The following is a 25654-nucleotide window of genomic DNA, read 5'->3' on the forward strand; positions in this document are numbered from 1 at the left end:
CAAAATTATGAATTATAAAACTTTATTATCATCAAAACCCTAAAAAAAAAAAAAACGTAAATTTTTTACCATACCATGTCGCCAGTTCTTATCATCTTGAGTTGCATTCTTACACTCTACACGCTCCCATTAATTTCTGCTCCTTCAGTTTCACGTTATACAACAGGTTTAGTTTCATATTCAACTGATTTTTCTTTAATTTCATCATGTTCTGTTATTGCTATTATACAATTTTATCTAATTTAGATCAGATGTACATTTAGGGTTTGTTACATGTTAATGAAGCTTTTACAGAATTCACATTACAGATACACTATTTTATATTTTTATTCATACCAATTTTTATGTTTTTGTTTAGTTGATGAGCAACGTCATAAGGTCGGAACTCGCCTCGTGAATCCTCTGATCGACGACGGAATTATTTATTTATGCGCGAATAAGAACTTGCTGTTATTCCATAGCAATGGCTCTATTTATAGAAGAACATTTCTCAACTATACTTGCAATCCTAGCATACCGCCCGTTCTTGGACCCTTGAAAATGGTTGTTTTTCGTATACTGCTGTTATTCAGTAACAACATAAGTTTATATACAGTACTTATTACTCATTTTGTTACTGACTTATGGATGTTGTTCGTTGATAGGTATATTTGGTTGCTGAAAACCGAGTACTAAGAGTAACTTATACTGCAAAAGTACGAATTCCTGCATCTTCGGGAGAAGTGTTTTTGGGTCCAGAAACGGGTCTAGAAGATATGAACGAGATTGTTGGACTGACTGTAAGTGTGTCAAGTGCTTGCGTTATCGTTAATTTGCACAGAAGGGGACTTTTTGCTTTTAGGTACGATCGGACTCTAAAATGGAGTACCGGACCTTTTATACCTCAAAATGTAGGAAATCATCAAGGTTGCAGGAAAAATTTCACGGACTGCTATTTCGTTTCGCACCCTGTACTTGATTATTGTGATGCAAATTTTTATGTAAGTTTTTTTTTTTTTTTTTTGTCTGATGAATTGTTTTGTTGGTACGTATTTTGAAGGTAGATCGTTAATGTTTTTTAATCTTTCAGATTGCGAATAATCAAGGTGAATTGTATTCGGTGACGACAAATGGTCCTCCTCATTTTGAATGGATTCAGGATATAAGCTCGATCGGAAAGAATTTTAGTATTACTTCGGGAAACAACGGTCAATTGTATCTCACTTTTCAATATAAAGCCGTTATCATTGCTCTTGATGTTTTGGAAGGAACTATTTTATGGCAGCAAAGTATCGGGTCGTTAAGTGCAAGTGACTCTGCACCCGTTGTTGATGTTAATGGTAATTTGACTATTTTTGTATGTGTTTTTCTTTTTTGGATTTTGCTAACGACAACCCTTACAGCAGAAATGCTTGTACAGTTTGATAACGGTCATTAAAAAGTCAACAATAACCAACATGTACAAGTTTTTATGCATGTTAACGACAGCCAGCCCTAAGAGCTGTCGTTAGCAAAATCCTTTTTTTCTCTAGAGTTTGAATGTTTTCATTTGGGGTGAGTTACAGGTTGGATATCTATTGGTTCATTGGACGGATATCTTTACACGATTTCGCCATCTGGCGTTGTTACGAAATTACCTAGAAGAAAGATAAAGGATACAGTGATACAAGTCGATCCGATTGTTGATTGTTCTGGCTACGCAGTTTATATATCTCAGACAAAAATGGAGGGAATGATTAGCCGGAACATTCGTGGACACACATACGTTTCAGCAATAAAACCGATAAAGACCACCATTACATTGCTGGTTCCCGCCACAGGAACTGTTCATTGGTCCGAAAGTTATCCTGGTGATCTGGCTGTCATCAAAAGTTTGACTTTTCTATATAAACATACCGATGAAAACAGTGATCTGACGTTTTATTATTTCGTAACTTAAATAGGTGCATTGTCAAATTTGTTTCTCGAGACCGATTTAAGGAATTATGCTGTCGACGAAAAGATTCTTCTTGCTTTTATTTCTTCTTCAAGTAAGTTTTTACTCAGAGACCATGATTATATAAAATTAGTATGATTGAGCTTACAAGTTTTGTTTATCTTTTATTCGATGCAGATGTTGGCAACCCGCTTTCATGCTATAGCACTCGTAATGATCTTATAACTTTCGGTATAATTTGCGTAATCAGTCTGAATGCTTTAGTAACATTTATTTTTAAATTCAACAGATCAGAAGCTTGAATCAAGCTGTTCAAAAATGGATCTCAGAAAGACTAGATTCTACACAGGTGAATATACCACTTAATTTTATATTCTTCGATATTATTTCATTAAATGATAGTGATCCGTACACCACTTAATTTTGTCCATACACCAATAAAACTGCTTTAGAAGTTTGTACAGTACAACATATTTCTTTCCACATACTCAAGGTGCATACTTTCATTCCACAGGTAATGAGACAGTAATAAAAATATTTCTCGCTATCGAAACAATTCTATTGATATTAGCAGCAGCGTTGGTTCGATTTTGTTGCGTATTTTGGAGTAAAAAGAAGCTTCAAAACCAAGATCTTGGAAAGTTTCTTGAAAAGAGAGTAAGCCGAATTAGCCGATTGTTTTTTTTTTTCTATTCATCTTTTTGTAGTGTTGTTAAACTTGGTGCATGTTGTTTTGCAGTCGTCTCTTCGGCTTCAGAAAAAGTTATACGATAGAACAATCACTGAGCTCGAGAAAGAAGCTGCAGAGGGACCATCAACGAATGAAATGCTAGAAAAAATCGACGATTTAGTAAAAGAAAGAGAAAATGTTGAGAGAAAGCTTTTGACTACTTACAGTTTAGGAAGGGATGCAACAAGCCCACAATCAACATCACTAATTCCACTTTTTGATAATAATAAGAAAAATATTACTGATACTTCTTCAGAAAAAGGTGAAATTAGTAACGAAGAAGTTGAGGAAAAAGATGTAAAGGGGAAGGCTTTAATGGAGACCGAAAGCTCTGGTGGTGATGATGATAATGACGATGATGATGATGATGATCATGATCGTGATGATGATGATCATGAGGCAGTTTTGGAAACACAAGGAGTGAAGATTCTTGATGAGGGAGATGAGTTGCAGAGTGGTGCCGGTACAAGTATGCGAAAGAGGTTAAACGTTAGTACCATAGAGTAACTACATTCTGTAAAAGGTTGTTGAACTTCTTGTGTGTTTTAATGATGTTTTTCTTAGTAGTGTAAATGTAAATAGCATAATCTTGATTGTGATAGAGGTCGCGTTCTTTAACCTGAAACGTTAGCAGCGTCGATTAACTGCATTCTGCAATGGTTTTTTGTTCTGTACTTTGTATGTTTTAGTTATGGTTTTGTTTGTAATGCAAATAGAATGATCTTGATAGTGAAATTGCTAAGGGATATATGATTACCATTAAAACTGAAATATTTTGCATATATTAATTCTTAAAAATTTCGTATTATGGTCTTATTCATAAGAAATAGTATAGTGAAATAGTTTAAACTCCAAACACCAGTATGCTAGCTGTGCTCAAAGCTACACATAAGTAGATCATGGATGTATGATGCTTGTATATTTACAGATGTTAAATGTGTTCTCCTATTCCAGAAATGTGACTATTATCCATAGAATTTTTGGCTACTAAGTACAGTATATATTTTAGGTGTGTCTATAGTAATGGTATTTCCATGCATAAAATTCTATAAAACCAACCATTGAATATCAGATAAACTACTATCTATTTTTATCTCTTAAACTGACTACACTTTTAGAAAGATTGAACTCACACAAAATAAGTGTATTGTTTTTTATTGGAAGTTAGAATAAAAGATCAACCCTTTTGTATACAGTCAACTTGGTCACTAAATTTAACTTAGCCATCAAACATAACTTGGTCCCCAAGTTTACTATTTAAATAATATGAATATGAATTAATATCTAACACTCTTTTTCATAGCTATTTATTATTTTCACAACCAACTCTCTTTCATAACCATTTACTAGAATTTTAATTACTGATTTTAATTTCAACCATTAATTTAGTTATGCAAGTAAAGATTACCAAGTATTTTTTGTATTGTAAATTTTAATTTCTATTATTAGTATATAAAAATATTACTTATTATTATTTTTATTATTAATTAAAGTGTTAATTATTACTCCTCCGTTTCAATTTAATAGTTCACAGACAAAAACTACATAGTTTAAGAAATATTATCATTACCTTGTATTTTTTTTTGTTACTTTCATGTTTTACCATATACTTTTTACCAATTTTTTTATTTTAGATACATAAAATGACATAAAAGAGTTTTACCTTATTCTACTTTTTTTTTTTTAAGTTTCTATTTTCTTTTTAAGTATAGTATTAAAATCGACTATCTACTACTAAATTTATTAAAATACTACCCTACCAATATGAGTAAAAATTTATTCTCCTAATTAAGTATTAAGTATTAAGTAATCTAATCTAAAATCCTAAATTGTGTATGAGATTTTGGCGCCATCACCCCTTGATTAATCATATAATTCCTATTCCTAATCCTCTTTCAACACAAAGTCGCAACTCTCCACTTCCTACTATATATGACCCCACAAAATCAACACAAATTAGAAACCCATCAAATCAAATCACACAATTCACCCTTAAAAAATCATTCGATTTAATCGTACTAACGAATTATTTACAACGACAAACAATAAAAAAATAACTTTCCCTCTTTTTTGTTTCGTACACATCCCAAACCTAGGGTTTCAATATCTCAACCGATTGCGTAATCTAAGTACACATACGCGGTTTCTTTCTCTTTCGATTTGAAATTATGAGAGTATGATTCACGAATTAGGTCACATAAGCGATCAATTTGATAACAGGAACGTTTTTGCTGACGGTATTCAGAAAGGGGCGGAATTTGCCGGTAATTCGCCCCAGAAACGACGTCGTAGTGGTTGTGGTACTAATAATGTTAATAAGTTTATTGGTAACATGTAAGTTTTGAATTTTCTCTTTTAATTTTTAATCACGCATATAGAATTAGGATATTTATTTATACTTTTAGGGTTGCATTTAATTTCTGTAATTAATGTGTTATTATGTGTAGTGCCAAAAGTTATATGGAGATTACTGAGGGGGAGAATTGGGCATCTAACCTTTTCAGTCACTTGAATACTCAATTTCCGAGTTTTATCGATACCGAAAAGGTGAGTGTGTTTCATTCTTTTATATTTATGTAAGTAGAATTTTAAATGTATGACTAGAGTTGTGTTACAATGTGGATGATTAGATTGTAGTTTGACTTATGTAGCGTATGCTGATTCGTGTTCGAGTACAATGTAGGTTTCCGGTGTGCCTTTTTGAAAAAAGTTTTTGAAATGTTGTGTGCGATTGTACTTTATAAGTGAATTAGGTGTTGTAAATGATTGATTGGGTGTAGTTTGATTACGTATGTCTTTAGTTAATGCGCTAATGATCAACGCGGACAAATTCTAGGGTTCCAATGCATTTGGAGAATAAATGTCAAACGTCGGTCTGTATAGTGTATATCACATGTTTTATATGTTATGTGATTTTTGCTAGATTTGTAATTATTATTCTCAATTGTATTGAATTATAGTAAATAGTAATTGCAAAGATTGTGCCTTTTCCACGTATTGAAATCGTATAGAAAGAGGGAAAAGGAAAAGTGTTTCGAGTCTGCGAATTGCCTTTTTATGATCATTTAGTATGTTGAATCTGAAATTCATTTTTTAAATGTGTACATTTAGCTTCATTCTGTTGATAAACAGTTAACACGTTGAATATTTACTTGATTACTGGAATGTATTTGTGTAGGGATTGCAGAGTTATATTAAGCATGATGTACAGGATGCTAATCTTCTTCATCAGATAGTATCCTCACGTTCGTCTTTGCCAGACTTGTTGGTTTCACCCAGTTTTTATGACTCTGAAAATTACGTAAACCTGGGATACAATCCTTCTTATATAAACAATTATAATAACAATTACAATCCTGTGTTGTGTGGAGGTATGTTTTATGGCTCTTCCATTCCCTTTTTACTGATAATATACAGGTCAGAGTTCATGTTTAACATGATGTGCATGATGAATGTCTGCAGGGTCTGCATATAATGAGCATAACCAGAATGTTTCTTGTGATGGCATGACCTTAATATCTCCATTTGGTGTTAAGCTGAATGATTTAGATATTATTACTTCACCTGAGCAGGTATCATCCATAACTGCATGTTCTTATGGGGATGTGATATCAGATACTGAAGGTTTTGAAAGTAGAGAACCTCAAATTTCCTTCCAACAACCTCCTTTACATAACAGTATGGTTTCTTTTTCCTATGATAATTCGGAAAAAAAAAAAATTCGACATTTAATTTCTAGTTTATATATCTGTTACCGACAGGTCAATACAGTAGCTTTACTGGGAATAAAAGAAGTGCATACGACATGGATTTCTCATTATTCAAGGTGGATGATGTGCAATCTCCGTATTCAAATTCTTGCACTATGAACCAAATGTCACATCAGACTCAGATTCCAGTGTCCCCACATCCTTCACAGTTTTTTGACCGATTCGAGACTCAATCAAATATGGTTTTTACTAATAACAAGAAACTCAGTAATGAATCTGAGAAATTTCTGCCAGCTCCGCCACATGTAACATTGGATAATAATAATAGTGATATGTTTAATTATCAAGTTCTTAGTTCGTATGTGATGTACAAGGATATGCCAGATGACTTGAGAAGAGAAGTTTCGTTTCAGGATTATATGCATGCAGCAGAATGCAAAGACAACTTATGCAAGTGCCACCTGTACGTTGAACTGTCATCCCATTTTGACGAGTGTAGTGATTCAAATTGTTTTATATGTGGACCTGCAAGGTCTGCATGTGGTACGGGTAATTCTCACTCATCTAGTAAAAGAAAAAGAGACGTACCAGAGCCTACTCCTAGTGAGAAACCTAGTGGCACCCAACCACATTTAGATACGTTGCCTACAAAATTCCCAAAATTGGAGAGTTCGATGGTTAATAATGCATTTTCACAAGAATATGTTGTTTCGCCTGTTCATCATGGTCCAAACGACACACATGGTGAACACGAACAACTAGGGGTCAATCGAAGTAATGATATAACAAATGATGAAATCAAGAATTCATCAGAGTTGTGTTCTGATCGTCTTTCTGTGGAAGAAAGTACCAGTGACAGAAAGGAAAAATCTGGGCAGGACATTATAGAAGCGGCAAATTTGGCCCCAGATACAACCGAGTCGGGTTTTAGTGCAAAAAATTCAGTGACACCAAGTGTGTCTTTAGTTGATTGTGATTTGGGTTTACAATCAGAGAAGACAGAGATGAAAACTGCATCTGTGGTTGATAATGATTCAGGGTTGGAGCCTGAGAAGATAAAGATACAGAGTGTGTCTTTGGCTGATTTTTTTACTGCAGATCAAATCAAAGCACATTTACATAGCTTTACGCCTCACAAGGTTTGTACATTTTTTGCATTGTTTTTATCATGTTGTACATGTAAATTGTTTTGTCAAAATAATACATCCTAACATATAAGATTATATAAAGCAGGATGTTTTGGGAAACAAAGAACCTTCAGTTGGTCCCAACACGTGCCAATTGTGTTCCATGGATAAGCTGGTTTTTGCCCCCGCACCGATATACTGCTCATCTTGTGAAACGCGTATCAAACGAAACGTCGGGTATTATCGGTCCGCCAATGAAGTGGGTTTACGCCATTGTTTTTGTATGTCATGCTACAGGGGATCTCATGGAACTAATATTATGATCCGCGGGTTTCCATTCCCCAAAGCAAACCTACAAAAGGCAAAAAATGATGAGGAAAAAGAGGACTCTGTAAGTCGGTCTTGGTTTTTTCTAACGTTAACCCTTAATGTTTCCATTTTTTACGAACTAGTCCTTGAAATTGATACACATTTTGCTATTGATTCTTGCAGTGGGTTCTTTGTGATAAATGTCAATGTTGGCAGCATAGGACATGTGGTTTATACAATAATGAAAAAGATTTCGAAGGTAACGCGGAATATATCTGTCCTAAATGCTACTTAGAAGAAATAGAGAACGGAACGCGTGTTCCGTTACCAGAAACGACTGCTTCTTCAGCAAAAGATTTGCCAAGAACAAATCTCAGTGATCACATAGAAGATAGACTGTCTAGACGTCTTAATGAAGAAAGAGAAGAAATGGCAAAGATTTCTGGAGTTAAACCAGACAAGGTAAATTTACACATGCAACTAATACGTTTTTGACTTATTTCAAAGTCTTGAAATTTTTTATATATGTAGATACCTGGAGCTGAAGGTCTTGTTGTGAGAGTGGTAGTATCTTTTGAGAAACAGTTGGAAGTCAGGCAGAAATTTATAGACATACTTCATGGGGAAGATTATCCGTCAGGATTTACGTACAGATCAAAGGTAATCTGAAATATTGCACTTATTCATGTAGTTAATCGAAAATGTATCTGACATGTTTTGTCCACCAGTTAATATTTTTGTTCCAGAAGATAGAAGGGGTAGATGTGTGCCTGTTTGGAATGTGTGTTCAAGAGTTTGGATCAGAATGCGGTGGCCCGAATCAGCGTTGCGTGTATATCTCGTATCTTGATTCCGTAAAGTACTTTAGACCTGAGAGAAGAAGTGTTACCGGGGAATCTCTACGGACCTTTGTTTATCATGAAATATTGGTAATTCACTTTTTGTTTTCCCTTTGTTGTATAAATATAACTAATATAATATAAATATAATTAGTTCCTTATGCTAATTATGCTCATCTATAATTATTAGATTGGATACCTTGAGTATTGCAAGATGCGAGGTTTTGCAACATGTTACATATGGGCATGTCCTCTTATAAAGGGTGAAGATTACATTTTTTACTGTCATCCAGAAACTCAAAGAACACCAAAGCAGGATAAGCTACGGCAATGGTATATTTTAAACCTATTATTCATTTTTTTTTAAATAAAATTAAGCTCCATATACAGTACTCAAATTTATTTGGTTATATGTGCAGGTACAAGTTGATGTTAAAGAAAGCATCAGAAGATAATGTTGTTGTGGACCACACAAATATATACAATCAGTTTTTTGTGCCTAGTGGAGATGATAATACCAAGATTACCGCAGCCCGTTTACCCTACTTTGACGGTGATTATTGGTCAGTAGCTGCTGAAAATATAGTTAGGAAACTTGAAGTTGAAGAAAAGGCTGGTGGGTTGCAGAGCAAGTTGCCGAACAAGAGAATATTGAAATCCATGGGACAGGACAAAGTTGATACTGCAATGAAAGATGTTTTAGTCATGCAAAAGGTAAATGTCTTAACCTTAAGTAATGAGTTCATGCAATTATAAACTTATAATTTATATTTTTTTCATTTTCTATACAGCTGGGCCAAGCAATTCTTCCAGTGAAGGAAAACTTTATGATTGTTCATTTACACAATATTTGTACCCATTGCAATGAAGTGATCTTATCCGGTAGCAGATGGTTTTGCAGCCAATGCAAAAAGATTCAATTATGTTCAAGGTAATTAAGCTTTTTAGTTGTCCTTTTATTTATTTTTTCTAAATAAAATGCAAGTTTCACTGATTATTTTTTGGAATTATACATAATTGTTGCAGATGCTATAATGCTGATAAGAATTTATCAGTCGGTAAAGTACACACGTGCCATTCTGGTGAAAAGAATCTGCTCTCTGAGGTGAGCTAAGCTCCAATGAAACAAATTTTCTATTTTTCTTTTTTCTTTTTTATTTTATGTTTTTTTGAATTGGTTAATTTTTTTACAGGTTGTGGTGAACGATGTTAATCTTGATACAAAGGATACAGACGATGTATCCGTGAACAGTTTCTTTGAGACACGTGACTCTTTTTTAAACAAGTGTCAGAAATCTCATTTTCAGTTCGATACACTCTTCCGTGCCAAATACTCGTCTATGATGATTTTGTACCATTTAATCCACAAGCCCGTTATTCGACCCACATGCACGGCTTGCCATATGGACGTTGCGGTTGAACGATGCTGGCAGTGTGACATCTGTCCCAAGTATTATATTTGTGAATCATGTTATAATATTCGATCCGGTGCTCATCATCCGCACAGATTATTTCCACCTTCGGTGGATGTTGTTGGTGGGTCCAAAATCGAGCAGCTTCAGAAGCAAAAAGATTTAAAGGTAACCAAACAACACTATCATAATTCCTTTTTATTTAAATCGTGTTGACAGTAGCTAAACAATGTTCTCGTTTTGTGTGAACAGTTGAAGGCGGTGATGGATGTTCTAATGCATGCTTCTAAATGTGAGAAGATTCCATGCACTTTGAAAAACTGTGTAAATATGAGGAGACTTTTCTACCATGCTGCTAGATGCGGTACCAGAGCTACTGGAGGTTGTAAGTTCTGCTTAAGAGCTTGGACAATACTAAACGAGCACTCGGGAATATGTACTGATTCTGATTGCAAAATACCTCGCTGCATGTAAGTGTGATGCCAAAACCTCCATTCTTCTGATTAAATATTCATTGATATATGACTTGGTTCGTTATACACTCATACATATGCATTTAAGATTAAGCATCAGTGTTTCTTGTATATAATCTGATCCAATATAATATGAAGTGAATTAAAAATACAAAGTTGGGATTCATGAGTAAACACTATTTGCAAGGAAATATCACTTACAGCATCTTATGCACAAACATCTAAAAATGTCGCTGAAACTTCATTCAAAATACTAAAGGACGAGTTTCAGATCAAGAGTATGCTTGTTAATGTGTCTGTTTTTTTTAATGTTTTTATAACTTTCAGGGATATAAAGAAGCACAAAGAGTCTTGCAGCAAACATTGCAAATGAAAAGGCTAGAATGAAGAAACAACAGTTGGTACCAATTGGATAGCAATGTAATTGAAGTAATAGTAAGAAGTCACAGTTTTGCATACCTAACCTTATATTAGATCTGGTTTGAGCTTTTGTTTGGTACTCATGGTGATGTATTTCCCTGTAGTATAGGGTGTAGACTAGTTGTTGAAGATAGCAAACAGGTTAACTTAGTAGCTTTGCTGTCCTTGAAGGTTTGCAAGCGGTGCAATCGCACAAAGCCTCCAAAACTTTGAGGTCACCAAACTTATCGTTATTAATACTATGTTAAGATGGGAAAAAAGAAGTTATTGAGACAATTTTTGGTTCTTGATTGGACAAAGTTAATGCTTGATCGAACACTACTTTTTTAGATGACATCACCAATTCCTTAATAAAGTATACACTTATATCAATTCTTTTTTCACACATAAAAATGTTACACAAACAAGATCAAGAATCGTAAAGATGAATTCATGTCTGACAAACAAATAAGAAAGAGGTCACAACAACACACAAGAAAATGAAAAGCAAGTGTAAAGGTTTACATCAAGTTTATCTAGCAACAGCATCTCTCCTTGCAAATGAATCTAATGATTTACCACCATAACACCCTCCTAAACTAGCTACACAATTTGATAGACGCTAGAAACAAACACAATAGACAACTCTCGACACCAAAAAGGAAAGAGTTGGTTTCGACTCTATGCATATGCTTATTGTAAAACGGCTTTCTTTTATTCATTCTTCTTGTTCCATCATCATGTTGAGATAAAAGTCCATAGCTTTCTTCCTATGGAAACTTCTCCAGGATGCTCAACCTCCTCCTCCTCATCATCAGCATCATCTTCATTATCATCATCATCATCATCATCATTGCTGCCAGCTGGCGTTCCAATCTCGTCGTCATCATGATGCTGCTCCCTATCTTGTTGTGGTGTCCCATTCACCTCTTCGCTCATTACTATGTCATCTGAACACTTGTTTCCTACCTCATTCTCTTCATCCACATCTTTGGTCTGCGTTCAACAAAACAAATTTTTAACAAGAATGTGATGTTATTGCCTAGTTATAATACATTAGGATTTTTCTAATGGCAACCTTTAAGGTTGTCATTAAGGTGCATTAATGTGTTATACCAAAGCGGTTATTGTTGACTTTACATGACATATTAAAAAGAAGTCTTTTTTGCACCTTAATGACAGCCCTAAAGGCTATTTGTTAGAAAAATCCTATAAATTAACATAACGCATAAATGATAGCAAGCTAATTTATACGTGGGGATGCGAGTCTCCAGTGTTATCTCCATTCGCATGACTTGTTGAAGCTTCGGGCTGAACCTTTGAACCAGTGACTCTTCTCTTTCTCCCGGCACCCTTTGAGACGCCATCATCTTTACTTTGATTAGACAAAGTTCTTCCATCACCCATGGGGGCCCCACTGATTAACAAGAGAGTTACATAAATAAGAATATCAACAAATTGCTACCATAGTGCAAAACTCATGTAAACATACACTAAAAATAAGGACAAAAGTCGTCGTGCAAAAGATGCAAATATCCATTCGTGTAAACTGATCTCCAACTCTCACATATTCCATATATGGATATTTTCGTGTATAAAACGTTGAAACAAGAACATCGTTTGAAAAAAACAAAAAAAAAAAAAAAAATTGTATCACCAATAACCACCGCAGCTAGAACATTTTTTTTTTTTTTTTAAACTTGAACACTATGTGACATAATGAATGGTCAGTCTAGAAGTGGCAAAATAGACGGGTTGGCCGGCGAGTCAAAAGAGTTAACTGTTTAGAAATAGGTCAGGACAGGTTGAACACCAAGTATCATTTTTCTTTACTCATTTGTATAAAATAACCAACTTGTTAACTGTACTTGTAACAGCAATGTTAATAAAAGAAAACCTTATTTTTTAATAAATTGATTTTAAAGGTGGAAGCAATACACTTTGGGAAACATTTGACCCATATCCTTTAATTTTTTAGTACACCCTTTTGACCCATTAAAGATAAAACATAACCTAGTTTTAAATACATGGACTGTAACTTCCACATCTATTGGTGTAATCACTTGTTTAACTTGCACGAGAATAAGTTAACCCATTTTAAGTAGGGTTAAATAATTATATAAAACTACCCCGTAGTACAAATTTATTTACTTACTTCTTGGTATGGCGTAGGTTGTATCGCCTTACTGGAGGAGCTTCTACATCTTTAGTAACTTTCTGTTTCGTGTTCCTGCGCGCCCCAGTCGCAACACTACCCGATTGTTCACTATTTCCAGGCTCTTGTTCACTCGCACGTTTACGACCTCCCTTTCTTCCACCTTTCGATACACCCTGACTCACCTCATTCGTGTAATCCGAGGGTCCCACAACACCATTAGCACTTTCACTTTGACTCGTAGCTTTAGCCGCACGTGCTTTCGTAGCCCTAAGTCTACGCCTCGTGATCGGTTGACTAGGACCTTCGTTTCCATCAGCTTTTTTCGAACCTTCTTCGATCTCATGTGTGTTGTTATCAACGTTTCTAGGATCATCACCACCTGATTGGTCCACCTGTACATCGAAAGAATCCGATACAACAACTTTAGCCGACACTTCGGGTTCATGTTCATGTTCAGGTTCATCCTCTGAGCTCAGAATATATTCGGGTATTTCTCCGACGTCCACAAGCTTCTCCTGCGCCTGCGTTTCACCTGATCCGTCCTCGTCCTTTTTCCCGGCTGAAAATATAAACACCTTCGACGTACACTTCCGTAACCACTCGAACGTTTTACTACCGGATCCGGGCGACCCGGAATTACCCAAACCCGTAGACGTCCCGATATTTGGTCCCACCGAAGTACCCTGGCCCGCTTCTTTCAAATAACCGTCGGCTAATTTCGGAAAAGTAAAAGTATCCAAGCTTTTGATTTCGGATAACGATTGAAGATCAGATAAAATGAACTCGGAAACTTTCTCTCCGCACTCGTTACAACTTTTTTGTTTCTCAACAAACGAAACAAACCGTTCTCGTTCCTTGAAGAACTGTTCGCGTTGTTCTTTTAACTTCACGCTAAGCGAAACGAGCTGGTCAATATCGTTTTTCATTTCGAGCTGTTGACCTTCTAGATGCTTCTGATTCGTAAAAATCCCGTTTTTCTCTTTTTCTAACCGTACACGTTCTAATTTCATCTCCTCCATTTCCCTACTTGCAATATCTTTCAAGTATTTAACGTTCGCTAACACTCTTTCATTCTCTTCGTTAAACGATTTTTCACGCTCCGACATCCGATTCTTGAGCTCCGCCTCTTTCGTTCGTAACTCGGTCTCGAGTTCTCGTTTCTTCACTTCGAATTCGCGAACCATCTCGGACTCCTTACTTCTATACTTTTCTTCTAAAACCGACTTCTCATGCTCCATATTCGCATCAAAAGATTCTTTCGATAACTTCAAAGCTTCTAACTCACGAGCTACATAACTCTCGGTTTCCAACCTCAAATTATTCAACTTTTCTTCTTCTAAACGATTCATTTTTTCCACGTGTTCCTTTTGCGCAGCAAAATATTCCAATTCCTTCTTGATCTCGTCTCGTTTCACATCAAGATCTTCCCATTCTTTTTCGAATTTCTCCCTTTCCGCCTTCAAATTCTCCCTTTCCATCATAATCCCTTCAGTTTCTTCTCGAACTTTTTCCAATTCTCGCTTTAACTCCGTTTGCAAACGCACGTGCTCACGTCTCTCGTCTTCCGTCACTCGAAGTTTTTCCCGTTCTTCGTTCACCTTCGCTCGTTGTTCTTCAATTTCAGCATTTATCTTTTCTAACTCACCTTTAAGACTTAACAAATTCTCCGTTTCACTCTTTACTTCTTTCCTTTCTTTCTCTAAGTTCTTCTCCTCTATTTTAATCGATTTTTCCTTCTCCTTTAACGCCTTCGACTTCATCTCAAAATCCTTCTCCTTTTCCTTAAACTTCTCTAATTTATTTTCTAACGCTTGTTCTCGTTTCACGATTTTTCCTTCCAAGTGCTTAACTTCCACTTCCTTTTTCTCCACCTCCGCAACCCTAACTTTGAATTCCTCGTCCAACGATTTCCGTTTTTGCTCCAACTCCAACTCGAAATCACGCGTCTTTGCATCCAACACGACCTTGTGCTCATCCAACAATCTTTGAATCTCTACCTGCAAGAAGATCAATCATCCCCATTACAACTACGAAAAGATTAACATTACATCTATACAAATAATGCATAAAAAAACTTACTTTCTCTCTCACATTAAGCTTCTCCTCTAACTTCAATAATTCCTTCTCTTTTACCTCTAATTTCTTTTTTGTAGCAGCAGCTTCCTGCAGACAGAAAATTGGCAAAGTGAATATATATATACACACACACACACACACACACACATATACATATCTTATATCTCATATATATTTATAATTGTAAGAGATAAATCAGCCTAAAGACTAAATGACTTACCTTCTCTTTTGAAGCTAGGTTTTCAATCCTGCTGCTTATTTCTTCTTCTTTAATTTTCAAATCAGAATTAGCGATATCAACTCTCTTCTGAGTTTCTTCAAGATCGAGTTGTTTCTGTTTAAAAATCCTATCACTATCATTCGCCAACTCCTCTCTTTGATTAAGCAATCTACGCAACTCAGCCAATTTCTCCTCTCCCTCTTGTAACTTTTTCTCCCATTCTCTCAAATCCTCTCGTTGATGACATAAATTCCGTTCATGTGCATCTCTCCTAAAAAAACATACAGTAAACACAAAAACACTATTGTGATAGTCTCTAGTTATCATCTACTATGTTTTACAAACATTGGGAAGCATACTTACTCGTTATTAAAAGACATGCGTTCTCTCAATAGTGAACTTTCTTTCGCCTCGATCTCATTTGACTTTCTTTGAAGTTCTGATGACTTCCTGCTGACCTCTGCGAGCTTCGCATCAGCAGCACGCAGTTTCGCCTCTACCTCCATTGATCTACCTTCGATGCTAGTTGACAGAGCCTGTGCTTCCTCTAACTTAGAATCAGCTGTAAATTTTATTTCTGCATATTCTGACCGCATTTCACGCAAAGCCTTTTCTAACTGCACAAACATATGATAATGATTAATTAAATTAAATATTACATGATTTTTAAGGTGGAATTAAGATAATGAAATATGATGTAGTTAAGAATGATACCTCATGGACGCATTGTTTTTCAACTCCTAAAGCTTTTCTCAACTTCTCCTCACGCTTTTCCACCTCTGCAATAGCAATAAGATGAGCGGTTTGCTCACGTTTAAGTTGCTCCTTTGTTTCCGCTAATGTTTCCTCAAATTGTTCGTTCTGTATAATCCACTCTTTTTTCTCAAGGAGAAGAACACCCATGTTATATTGGTATTCATATAGCTGTAAACAAGCCAATTATCAGATGATGTCGATTTCAATCACTCCACCACATAGCACGTTCAAATCAATTATATTATATTGTGTTTGGAATTAAAGACAAATCCAATTAATCAAAATATTATGTATGATCCTACAATATAGTCTATCGTAAGTCCTAATATATTCAGGTTTTAATTACCAAGGTACACATTCAATAACAATTAACATTCTTTTCAAAAGCTTAACACCTATGACATACTATTAGTGTATATTGTACAAAAGATCTGATCCAAACACCATAAGAACATGATTACCTTTCTAGTCTAACTATAAATTGTACAATTTATTTCTTACTCTCCCACTTGTACTTAAAGTTTTCATGAAAAATGGACAGTAGTTACTTTCTCTCTTATTAAACCAACTTGATTTCACATCAGATGCTGCATAAAGCAGCCAACAAATTACCTAATTACCTAATTATCATTATAATAACTAAATATATACCATGGATAGTAATTAGCAAACATCTTTATTACATACTCTATTTTACTAACCAAAAAAGTTAGCATCTTTACCTTAAAACAATACCTAAAACTAATTGAAAAACAAATATGCATAATAATAAATATTAATATCAAGATCACAAAATTAAATAATAAAATTATACAGATAAACATTAATTGATACTAACCTCTTTCTCAAGCTTATTAATTTTATCAGTTACAACATCTCGATCCATAGTCCCAACGTTTGAAAACAAACCCTTGGGTGTAGAATCACCAATCATTAAACCCTTATCTTTAGGGTCCGAATTACGAGAACCCGACCCGTTTTTGTCTTCGCGGGGCGAAAGCCAACTCGACCACACTTTTTGAGGCGTTAACATCTCAGAATTGTAGATCCTAAATCTACAGACATAAAGAAGACTGACCCAGGAAAAAAAATTGAAACTTTATTGTACCCAGAAAAGAAAAAAAAACGTAATCAGGTGTTTATAATGATAATAATCCCAATAATAAACGATGAGAAAGAAACCCTAAACGGACGTGAAAAGAATTTCAAAATTCCGGCGAATAGAAAGAGTTGGGGTCCGGTAACGTCTCCAAACTATAACTTTTTTCTCTCTCTATAATGTGACAAGAAAGACACCGCGGGTGAGCAAAGGATTAGATCACTCGTGTTTTTTCTTTATTTATTTTATTTTTATTCCGTTGTACAGCAATGCCACTTTTCCAAATTACCATATTACCCTTGGTTAGTATATGGAGTAATATAATTTATATTTATATTTATATTTATAAATTATAAATTTATATTTATAATATAATAATATTCTATTTAATTAATTTTATTTATTATTTATATTTAAATTTTTCTATACATACCTAAGGACTATGCTTAAGATATTAAAACATGCACTAATTACTTGTACTTTTAAATAAACACCTCCATTACTTCCTAATAACCACCCTAAATGTACCCCAACTTTTGCTAAAACTATTTTCTTTAAAGATAGCCCTTAAAGCTATCATTAAATAAATTCTTTATATTTTAAGCCTTTTTAAAACGTATCACACTTACGGATGATGATGGATACCCATACATCGAATATTAAAGTAAATATGGATGATCTAAATGACTAATAAGTGAATTTAAATATGGATATAAATGATGTGAAAAATTAGTTGATCGGATATAACTGAAAATTTATCATATATAGATGTATCCATTTATTATCGGAAATACAAATATACATAAAAATATATACATATTTACTATTTCGTAAAATTTATGCACATAGATTTACACATCCTTATAAATATACTCTATAAACTATTATAATGCATACATTTTAAACAACTATAATACAATTAAAAGTAACTCAAAGCATGTACGACTAATTCATAATCGTAGCGATTATACGTAATATTAGTTATTAATACATATATATTTACTTATAATTTTTTTCTTCGGACAGCGCTTAGGAGTCATTGACGGGAGAGACTCCCATGACGAATTCATTCGGGCATCGCGCCTCCTCGGGTGAGGCTCGAACTTAAGACGCCGCAACCCTGATGCCCGTATAGATATTCATATAGAAACGAAGACGTTTTACAAAAGAAAACGACTTCAACAAAGAATACAAACAATGATCGGAGAGGCTCGTACCTAGAAAGCTACAAAAATGAACGAAAATTATATATAACGGAGCTTCCACAAAACTAGTCCAAACAAAACACAACCTAAAAAACCAAACTAAGCTACACCATACAATCTCGAAGGAAATAAGAGATTGACCATACCAAGTAACAAACTGAACAATTAAAGGAATGACCAAAAAAATTCGAAAAAAGAAACAATCAACCTTTAGGCTTCGCCTTCTTCAACTTACTATTTACCGTATCTCGTAAAAAACTCTTGGCTTAATTTTCGATCTTGTAAGTTAAAATGTTAAAGGACCCGTCTCCAACCAATATAGCTGGTAAAGGAGAGATATATTGGGGCAATATTTTCAAATATATTGCCCCAATATATCCCTCCTTCATCGGCTATATTAGTTGAAGACGGATCATCTACCAGTATAACTTACACGGTCGAAAATTGAGCCAGAAATTTATTGGCGACTTCACTTTCGCTTAGAGCATAATTTGAACTTCATGCAGGTTTAAAACTATGGAAACTTGATTCTACCATTTTTATAGCGTCTCACAAATTTTTTTCTTTTTTTAACCTACTTATTGGCCGGAAGTTTATTCGTAAGCAATCTCTCTATTCATAAAACATTGAGATGAATGACTTTTCTCTACTCTTGGGGTATTTCGCTCTTGGTAGAAAAATGACTTTTTTATTATATTATAGAGGAAATATTGTCTATATCTTACATTCTCCTACTCTACTTATTTGGAATTAGAATTGAGTTTTTTGTTGTTGTATATTCCAAATATATAGAGGAACAGTGAAATCAACTAATAATTGTATATCATTATTGTTTTAATAAATTATCATGTTGGTGAATTCTATGTAATGTAATAAAGCCTTATAAAAAGTATTTTTCATTTTTATTCCTTTTGAAAACTAAGAATTGTACGAGTATATATAGTTCAAGAACGTAACTTGTTACTGTATTTTTTATTTATATTTATATACATATTATATATAGATATAAATTTACTTTTTGAGATAAATCTCACTTATACCCTGATCATATTTCTTGAGAATTTGGGATTATGTTCCCTTAAAAGTAGGGTCCTTTTTGGAATTTCAGCAGGCCGCCTTTGGAGAAAGAACGTGGTGGGTGTTGGAAAGCATTGGTGAAATGACGGTGGTGTCCTTGTAAGTGGTGGAATTAACATCATATTTAATATTTTTATTCCCAAAAAGGTTAACACTTGTAATTAGTTGTACATTTCTTTCTTAAGTTGTACTCTGAACTGTATAAAAGTATATAAATAAGCATATTCTTCCTCTTCCAAGGAAGCAATGGTAATAGAGAATGTGGATAAGGTGAATTTGACCGTAATAGTTTCTTCCTTTCTATTTGTTGCAAATCAAGGATGACTTTGACTATTTTGAATTAAATTAAATTAAATCAGTTACATATGATAGTCATAAATTCTTTAAAAAGTATACTGTAATAATAATTTAAACATTATTGCACACGAAAACGTTTTAATCTATCTAATTAAAATATGTTCAATCAGACATCATTTTGAGAACTTATAAAAAAAAAAAAAAAAAAAAAAAAAAAAAAACTATAAGAAAAGAAGCTAGTTGATTCATATATAGCTAAACCAAACTAAGAGCTTATGAAATCGTAAGTTTTTTTTTTTTTTTTTTTTAATGCCAAATTAACCCTTATTATTATTATTATTATTATTATTATTATTATTATTATTATTATTATTATTATTATTTTATTTTATTATTATTATTATTATTATTATTATTATTATTATTATTATTTTATTATGCATACTAAATGGGGTGAGAATGTATGTAGTTTTAGCTATATTTGATTGTAGTTTTGAGTTTGCGTTCACATTACAAACGATCCCTCAACTTCGCCTATATTTACAGAACGGCCCCTCAAATTTAGACTTTCTCAGGGGTTAAAAGTGGTGAGAATGTACGTAGTTTTAGTTATATTGGATTGTAGTTTTGAGTTTGCGTTCACATTACAAACGGTCCCTCAACTTCGCCTATATTTACAAAACGGCCCCTGAAGTTTAGACTTTCTCAGGGGTTAAAAACGTAAATATATAATTTTACTAAAATAAAAGAAACTAATTCCACCCGAATTTATAACGGGCCCTATCTTCTCGCTCGGTGCGAGTTATATTTTTTCGAGACCACCGTTCAATTACGAAAAATCTTACGAACCCAACGGGACTAACTATACGCGAAACGGACAATTTTTAAAAAAGCGCTAAACACAATGACAACTCGTATCTTCCCGCTCGCCACGAGTTAAATTTTTTCGACGGCAGCGTCAGACTCGAAATAATTTTATGAACAAAACGAAACTAACCACGTTCAAAACGGACACTTTTTCAAAAACGCTAAACACAACGTGTAAGACCCTGTTTCCATTTCAGTTGATCGGGACGCCGTCCAGGATTCGGGACGCCGTCTAGCAAAGAAGAGCTAGACGCCGTCCAATATTTGGGACGCCGTCCAGTTGGTCTGTGGAGCCAGCTGTTTTATTTTAGTTTAAAAGGGGGTAATTTGGTAAATTCACTTGAGTGTCGGTTTGGAGCCTCAAAACTGATCCATTGGCCATTTGTGGATCACATTTCATCCTCACAAACACTCTCATCCATATCTAGTGAGAGAGTAAGGGTTTAGAGAGAGAGAGGTTGATTTGGAGAAGAAGAAGCCGGATTCTTGTGAAGACCCGTCCTAATCCATCCGGACGAAGTCCATATCGATTATAAACGATTCACAACAGTTGATTACATAACGAGATTCTTGACCTCTATATGATACATTTTACAAACATTGCATTCGTTTTTGAAAAGACAATCTTTCATTACATCGAAAGTTGACGGCGTGCATACCATTTTATAATATATCTAACTATAAATGACTTAATAATAATCTTGATGAACTCAACGACTCAAATGCAACGTCTTTTGAAATATGTCATGAATGACTCCAAGTAATATCTTTAAAATGAGCAATTGCACAGCGGAAGACTTCTTTCATACCTGAGAATAAACATGCTTTCAAGTGTCAACCAAAAGGTTGATGAGTTCATTAGTTTAACATAAATAATCATTTCTATCATTTTAATAGACCACAAGATTTCATTTCCAGTTCTCATAAATATGTCCCATGCATAGAGACAAAAATCATTCATATGGATTGAACACCTGGTAACCGACATTCACAATATACATATAAGAATATCCCCATCATTCCGGGATCCTCCTTCGGACATGATATAAATTTCGAAGTACTAAAGCATCCGGTACTTTGGATGGGGCTTGTTGGGCCCGATAGATCTATCTTTAGAGTTCGCGTCAATTAGGGTGTCTGTTCCCTAATTCTTAGATTACCAGACTTAATAAAAAGGGGCATATTCGATTTCGATAATTCAGCCATATAATGTAGTTTCGATTACTTGTGTCTATTTCGTAAAACATTTATAAAAATTGCGCATGTATTCTCAGCCCAAAAATATAAAGGGTAAAAAGGCAAATGAAACTCACGCATATAAATATTGTAAAACAGTTAATAAAGCATTTGCATGTATTCTCAGCCCCAAAAATGTAAAGAGTAAAAGGGGATCAATGAAACTCACCATACTGTATTTTGTAGTAAAAATACATATGACGTCATTTAACAAGTGTAGGGTTGATCTCGGATTCACTAACCTATATCAAGTATATATTAACACATAAAAATTAAGAAGTAATAATAATCAAACTTGCTTATATATATTCCTTATTTAATTTAGTACTGTATTTGTTATTTAAAAAGTTATATATATATATATATATATATATATATATATATATATATATATATATATATATATATATATATATATATATATATATATATATATTTAGTGTCGTAATTATATAAAATTTATAATAGATTGCAATTTGAATATATATATATTTTATTTATTATATCTTAACTTATATTTTATTTATATTTATTCTATATATACATCTAAAGTAATTAATGTTTATAGTTATATCAATGTATATATACATATATAATTAGTATTATATCAATAATTTGTTTTATGTATCATTTTTATAAAAATATATTTAATATATAATTATATAATAAAAATATGTGTAGTATTTATTTTTCATAAAAATAATGATAAAAATGATAAGTTTTAATAAAATGATAGTTTTAATAATAAACACAATCTTATAAAAAAATGATAATTTTTAATGATAATAATAATAATAGTAATAATAATAGTAACTATAATATCTATAATAATAATAATAATAATACTTTTTCTAATAATGATAGTAATACTAAAATGGTAAAATTAATTATAATAATGATATTAGTAATATTTATAATAATATTAATGATAATATTAAAAATAATACTACTTAATTATAATACTTGCAATGAAAATAATATAAACTACATTAAGGATACTAATCATGTTAGTAATAATAATAATAATAATAATAATAATGATAATAATAATAATAATAATAATAATAATAATAATAATAATAATAATAATAATAATAATAATAATAATAATAATAAGAAATAAATAAGAGTGTATACCCTCTTAAAATCTTTGAGTAAAAAGAATGCTGCGTACAGGACTCGAACCCGAGACCTCTCGCTTAACAGACACTCACCTTAATCAATGCTCTGCTTATCATTTTCTGTTATAATCACTCTTAAAAATTCTTTTAATTCATCCCAGTGTAATCTTAGCCCAACAACAAACACTTACGGCCCAACATGGGAAACATCACTCGGCCCAACAGAAGTTAGAAGATAGTGGCCCAACAACTTCAATTGTTATATAAAAAAAAAAAGTAAAACCTCCTAGCCTAGTTTTGAACCTAGGACCCCTTGCTTAATCACAAACACTCCAACCATCCTTCCAGCTCATCTTTTCTGTATTAGTAATGGATTAAATCATTATACACCTTACTCGTCTGTTTTCCCTAATTCCATCATCATCATCATTTAATTACTATATACATCATCATCATCATCATAATCATTACCATAATCAATCTCGATCATCATCTTATCATTATGTATATCAACATCATTTCGTGATCTTCATCATCTCGTACATAATCATCAACATCCGTAATCACCATCATCTTCGTTACCTCACTTGTAGGATAAAACGAAAATAGGGACTGCAGCTCGTGATCCCTGTATCATCATGTTCTCATCAATACTTACTTCAACCACAATTATCTCGATCATAATCATTACGATCATCGTCCTTATTCTTCATCATTTTTATTTACGGTTCTCATCAATGTAAAAAAAATGGTTTTGTTCTTCGGCTTTCGAACAAAATGATTGTAAACAGAAAAAAAAAGTTAGCTGCAGCATTAGTAGGGTAATAGTGGTGGAGTGGTAGTGGTCTAGTGATGAAGGAGGTGGCAGAGGTGCTCGAAGAGAAAAATATAAATATATAAAAAGCAACAACCCGTTGACGGTTATAGGTGGTTGGTCAGTGGTTGTGATGGTGGAGATGACCGGAGGTGGCGGTGGTTGTTGCAGGTGGCGGCCGTCAGCTGCAAAAAGAATAGGACAGCGGGTGGAGGTGATGGTTGATGTTGGCAGCCGTAAAAGAAGAAGAAGGAAACAAGGTGGTGTGTGAATGTTGATTCAAGGTAGTGAAGTGGTGGTTGATGGTGGTGGACGGTCGTAGCATACGGTGGTGATAGGGTGTCGTCGGATGGAGGCAGTTTGTGATGTGTCCATGGTGGTGGTGACGGACTTGGTGATCCTCGGCAACCAAGAAAGGAGTAAAGAAAGAGAATGTGTGTGGTGGTTTGTGAATCTCTTAAAGTGCATATGTATATGCTGTATGTATAGTATAATATCTTCACTATCTATTATTTGATATCTTATTTGATAGTGAAGTGGAACATAAAGGCAAAATTATAACAGTAATTTAATTACTAAAATAATAATAATCAACTATTAAATGAAGAATTTAGAACATGTGAAGAGTTAGTAGCTGTCCTATTTTGTATTAATGTACCGATAGTTTTTTACGGATAATATATCGTGTCTATTGCTAAACAGTTAATGTATAAAAGTGTTCCTAAAAATCCCAAACTTTTAGATTAAATATATTTAATTATTTCACTCATTAACTGTATGGAACCTGATCAAAAAGGTTCTATAATTATTTATTTTCTGTTCCAATTATTATATACGGAGTACAAAAACTTAGGTTGAAAAGGTAAAAAAAAAACATTTATCAAAACTATCATCTTTTTAATCAAATTATGTACCGATTTTTGTTTTAAAACTTCATATATATATATTAGACCTATTTTAAAGATAAATAAACGTCAACCGAAAGTTACAGACATTTACAATTTAAGTTCAAACTTAATTATATTTAATATACACTATGTATATATATATAAACAGTTTTAAATTATAAAATTTACTACGCAAATAAATATATATTAAATAATTAGATTAAATATAACAATATATATATATACAAGTAATATACATATATTATATATAAAATAATAGTTTTTATTACAATGTATTTTATTTTACATATTTATTTATAATAATAAATATATTTAATAGTTTATTAATGTTCATGTTATTATATATATATATACATATATTTATATATACACATATTTACATATATCCATATATTTACAAGCAATGGTTCGTGAATCATCGAGAACAGTCAAAAGGTAATTGATTATATAAACACAACATTACAGACTTTGCTTATCGTGTCGAAGTCAATAAAGATTAAGTTTAAATTTGGTCGGAAATTCCCGGGTCATCACAGTACCTACCCGTTAAAGAAATTTCGTCCCGAAATTTGAGTGAGGTGGTCATGGCTAACAATAAAAATGTTTTCATGACGAATCTGAGTTGATAACTTGAGTTTTATCATCATTGAGTAATATGGATAAAATAATTCGATTATTCAAAGAGTACAAATGAAGCTATCACCAAAGAGTGAAATAGGAAAGTAAAGATTTATCTTAACTTTTGACAGAGTCAGGGTTGAATTCTGGAATTCAAGGGATTTAGAGAAAATCTTTGAAATCTAAAAGATTTGATTCTTCGGCGAGTAAGGAATTTAAGATCTCTATAATTAAATACGGTGATCTGCCTCAATTACTCTGTCTGATATTTCCATTATAAATTAAGCT

General features: G+C 33.2%; 3 protein-coding genes across 4 annotated transcripts; 2 read left to right on the plus strand and 1 right to left on the minus strand.

Annotated features, from left to right (window-relative positions):
* The first annotated feature begins 475 nt into the window (after positions 1-475).
* LOC139863669 (protein GAMETE EXPRESSED 3) lies at positions 476-3288 on the plus strand. The gene is made up of 9 exons (XM_071852279.1): positions 476-543; positions 645-980; positions 1070-1319; positions 1545-1829; positions 1923-2009; positions 2093-2125; positions 2205-2264; positions 2430-2572; positions 2655-3288. Exons 1-9 carry the CDS (start codon positions 541-543, stop codon positions 3150-3152), a joined length of 1695 nt encoding a protein of 564 aa, XP_071708380.1. The 5' UTR covers positions 476-540; the 3' UTR covers positions 3153-3288.
* Positions 3289-4691: 1403 nt separating this feature from the next.
* Positions 4692-11205, plus strand: LOC139861724 (histone acetyltransferase HAC12-like). 2 transcript variants are annotated; one of them, XM_071850220.1, is made up of 16 exons: positions 4692-4979; positions 5093-5192; positions 5824-6016; positions 6108-6323; positions 6407-7494; positions 7589-7873; positions 7975-8253; positions 8323-8451; positions 8520-8720; positions 8821-8963; positions 9050-9344; positions 9422-9561; positions 9657-9735; positions 9824-10210; positions 10295-10512; positions 10843-11205. In XM_071850220.1, the coding sequence occupies exons 1-16, from the start codon at positions 4822-4824 to the stop codon at positions 10886-10888; spliced, it is 3957 nt and encodes a 1318-aa protein (XP_071706321.1). In that variant the 5' UTR covers positions 4692-4821; the 3' UTR covers positions 10889-11205. The 2 variants fall into 2 exon arrangements, with proteins under 2 accessions (XP_071706321.1, XP_071706322.1); XM_071850221.1 differs by having other exon boundaries at positions 5102-5192.
* A 127-nt stretch (positions 11206-11332) lies between these two features.
* LOC139862190 (nuclear matrix constituent protein 1-like) lies at positions 11333-17420 on the minus strand. The gene is made up of 8 exons (XM_071850748.1): positions 16963-17420; positions 16083-16292; positions 15732-15985; positions 15369-15639; positions 15152-15235; positions 13070-15069; positions 12169-12331; positions 11333-11910 (listed from the first exon to the last, which is right to left on the minus strand). The coding sequence occupies exons 1-8, from the start codon at positions 17155-17157 to the stop codon at positions 11653-11655; spliced, it is 3435 nt and encodes a 1144-aa protein (XP_071706849.1). The 5' UTR covers positions 17158-17420; the 3' UTR covers positions 11333-11652.
* Between the last annotated feature and the right edge of the window lie 8234 nt (positions 17421-25654).

This window comes from Rutidosis leptorrhynchoides, chromosome 8, assembly GCF_046630445.1.
Source record: "Rutidosis leptorrhynchoides isolate AG116_Rl617_1_P2 chromosome 8, CSIRO_AGI_Rlap_v1, whole genome shotgun sequence".
In the NCBI taxonomy this organism is placed as follows: domain Eukaryota; kingdom Viridiplantae; phylum Streptophyta; class Magnoliopsida; order Asterales; family Asteraceae; genus Rutidosis; species Rutidosis leptorrhynchoides.